This window comes from Cebus imitator, unplaced genomic scaffold, assembly GCF_001604975.1.
Source record: "Cebus imitator isolate Cc_AM_T3 unplaced genomic scaffold, Cebus_imitator-1.0 Scaffold229, whole genome shotgun sequence".
Classification (NCBI taxonomy): domain Eukaryota; kingdom Metazoa; phylum Chordata; class Mammalia; order Primates; family Cebidae; genus Cebus; species Cebus imitator.
Genome location: NW_016107544.1, coordinates 1,829,390 through 1,832,115, shown reverse-complemented (window position 1 = coordinate 1,832,115; position 2,726 = coordinate 1,829,390). Strand labels below are relative to the sequence as shown.

The window sequence follows — 2,726 nt, the reverse complement described above, 5'->3', positions numbered from 1 at the left end:
GTGTGTGTGTGTGTGTGTGTGTGTAGACCTTATTTGTAAAATATTAAGGGATATTTTTGTGTCCACGTTTCCTTTTACCCTTTGTGGAAGCTCCTCCCTACCCCCATCCTCTGTATTAAAGTTCAGCTCTTTGGTGCTGTTTGCCTCAGGGAAAGGAAATAAAATAGTAGGCAGTGGAAAAGTCGGAGGAGTTTAAGAAGAGGGGGAGGAGTTAGAGGCCAGGCGAGGCGACGGAGGAGTTTAAGAAGAGGGGGAGGAGTTAGAGGCCAGGCGAGGCGACGTGGCCCTGGGATCTGGCATCCACCCGTGGACCACACCCCCTTACCCCCTGTTTTCTCCCCCTTCTATTCCAAGAAGGGAGATTGAACTGGAGATACTGGATTCTTGCCTGCAGGAATCAAAAATCATAACAGAAATCAAGCTGAGCTAGAAGAAATAAAGATCGATTTCTTGCCTACCTAAAGCTGTGGATGGGGATTTATGCCCACTGCTTGTGCACAGGAAAAGGGTAAAAGGAAATACCACAAAATGATGATTCTGTGGTTATCACAGAAGATTTCTATTTCCTTCTTACTGCTTTCCTGTGTGTTTCAGGTTTTATTTTTTTTTTTTTTTTTAAAAAAAAATTTTTTTTTTTTTTTTTTTTTTTTTTTTTTTAATTTAAAGAGTACTTCATTAGTTTCTGTGATCAAACTCATGAAGATGGGACTTTACATATTTAATACAGTGTGTTACCCTTGTACAAATGGAAAAAAATTAAGTTTATCTTTTCTAGAACAATATGGCTGTTAATTTCTGTACAGTGCCACCTCAACATGGTAAACTGGAACATTTTTCCAAAGTGGATAGCACAGCTGAAGTTTCCAAAAATTCAAATTATATGTAGACCAATAATAGCAGTATGGTATGCATTAATAGCAGCAACAGCTTAGAAAAAAAGTTATATTTAAAATCTTTCTCTTTTTTTTTTTCCATGAGGCATTTTATTTGTAAATATATGTATTACATCCCTAGAAAAAGAATCCCAGGATTTTCCCTCCTGTGTGTTTTCGTCTTGCTTCTTCATGGTCCATGATGCCAGCTGAGGTTGTCAATACAATGAAACCAAACTGGCGGGACGGAAGCAGATTATTCTGCCATTTTTCTAGATCTTTGAGTTGCACATCAAATCTGGGGCTGATCACACCACACTTGTTTAGCCTGCCTGTGAGGTTCACAACAATTTTCCCAGCTCTGTGATCATCAATGATTTCCAATTCGCCAATGTAACCATGCTTCATCATCACAGTGAGAAACCGGACGATGACTTTGGAGCATGGCCTAATAAGCACCTGGCGTTTGCCTCTCTTTTCGGCATTGTTGATGCTCTTGAGAGCATCAGCCAGGACATTCATGCGCACCATTGTGGCGGCACGGAAAGATGGCGGAAAGAGCTAAAATCTTTCTCTTTAAGGGAACACTTATACACTGTTGGGAATGTAAATTCATTCAGCTACTGTGGAAAACAGTTTGGAGATTTCTCAGAGAACTTAGAACTACCATTTAACCCAATAATCCCGTTACTGGATATATACCCAAAGGAAAACAAATAGTTTTACCAGAAGGACACATGCACTCACATGTTCATCACAGACTATTCACCATAGCAGACATGGAATCAACCCAGATGCCCGTCAGCAGTGGATTGGATAAAGAAAATGTGGTACATATACACACAGAATACTATGTACCCATAAAAAAGAATGAAATCATGTCCTTTACAGCAACATAGATGCAGTTGGAGACCATTACCCTAAGTGAATTAATGCAAGAACAGAAAACCAAATACCACATGTTCTCACTTGTAAGTGGGAGTTAAGCATTGGGTACATATGGACATAAAGATAAGAACAATAGGCAACACTAGGAACCACTAGATGGGAGACAGGGAGAAAAAAAGAGCTGAAAAACCACCTATTGTGTACTATGCTCACTACCTGGGTGACGGGGCCATTTGTACCCCAAACCTCAGCATCACATAATATAACCACGTAACAAACTTGCACATTCAGGGAATGTGTTTTAGATTCCCTGAATCTAAAACAAAAGTTGAAATTATTTTTTAAAAAAAATCTTTCTCCTCCTCTTTCTCCTTCAACAACAAGAGCAACACCCGCTTACATTTATTAAGGAAGCTTAACATGTCAAGCATGGGACTGGCCACTTCCTATTATCCCATTCATTCCTCACAACTCCCCTGTGGGTTAGGTACTATCATTCTTGAATTTACAGAAAGGAAATTTGAGGCTCAGAGAAGCGAAGCAGCTTAGCCAAAGTGGCAGAAATGTGGTAATAGTCCAGGTCTATCTGAATTCACATCCTATGCCCTTTCCAGCTCACTCCACTGTCCATCAGGGGAACTTTTTTTGCTAAACACAAAATTAGCCAAGGCATCTGGGGATGGGGTTAGAGACTGCAAGAGAGCCCAGGTGCTGAGCAGAGCTAGGCTTGCCGAGAAACAGAAGAGCCCATAAAAACGGCTGGCCAGTGTGGGGCCTGGGACACAATGCTCTGTATAGTAAAAAATAAAAATTTGCCATGATGATTTATGTTGACACAACAATAAAAGGATCACTTTTGAAAGTTATTCTAGTAACTGAACTGTTATTAAGAGACAAAGGTACATGAATCACATCGACATTGATCTACTTAGTATTATTTCTGAACTTAGCAGTATCTTTTTTTTT

At 39.9% G+C, this 2,726-nt stretch overlaps 1 protein-coding gene across 1 annotated transcript; it reads right to left on the bottom strand.

Annotated features, from left to right (window-relative positions):
- Positions 1-960: 960 nt before the first annotated feature.
- On the bottom strand, positions 961-1,440 carry LOC108281655 (40S ribosomal protein S15a-like). Its single transcript, XM_037727409.1, has one exon. The coding sequence runs from the start codon at positions 1,401-1,403 to the stop codon at positions 1,011-1,013; it is 393 nt and encodes a 130-aa protein (XP_037583337.1). The 5' UTR covers positions 1,404-1,440; the 3' UTR covers positions 961-1,010.
- Positions 1,441-2,726: the final 1,286 nt, after the last annotated feature.

Bases quoted from the DNA above. Each gene is read 5' to 3' on its own strand.
- LOC108281655 (XM_037727409.1), bottom strand. From the start codon at position 1,403: ATGGTGCGCATGAATGTCCTGGCTGATGCTCTCAAGAGCATCAACAAT.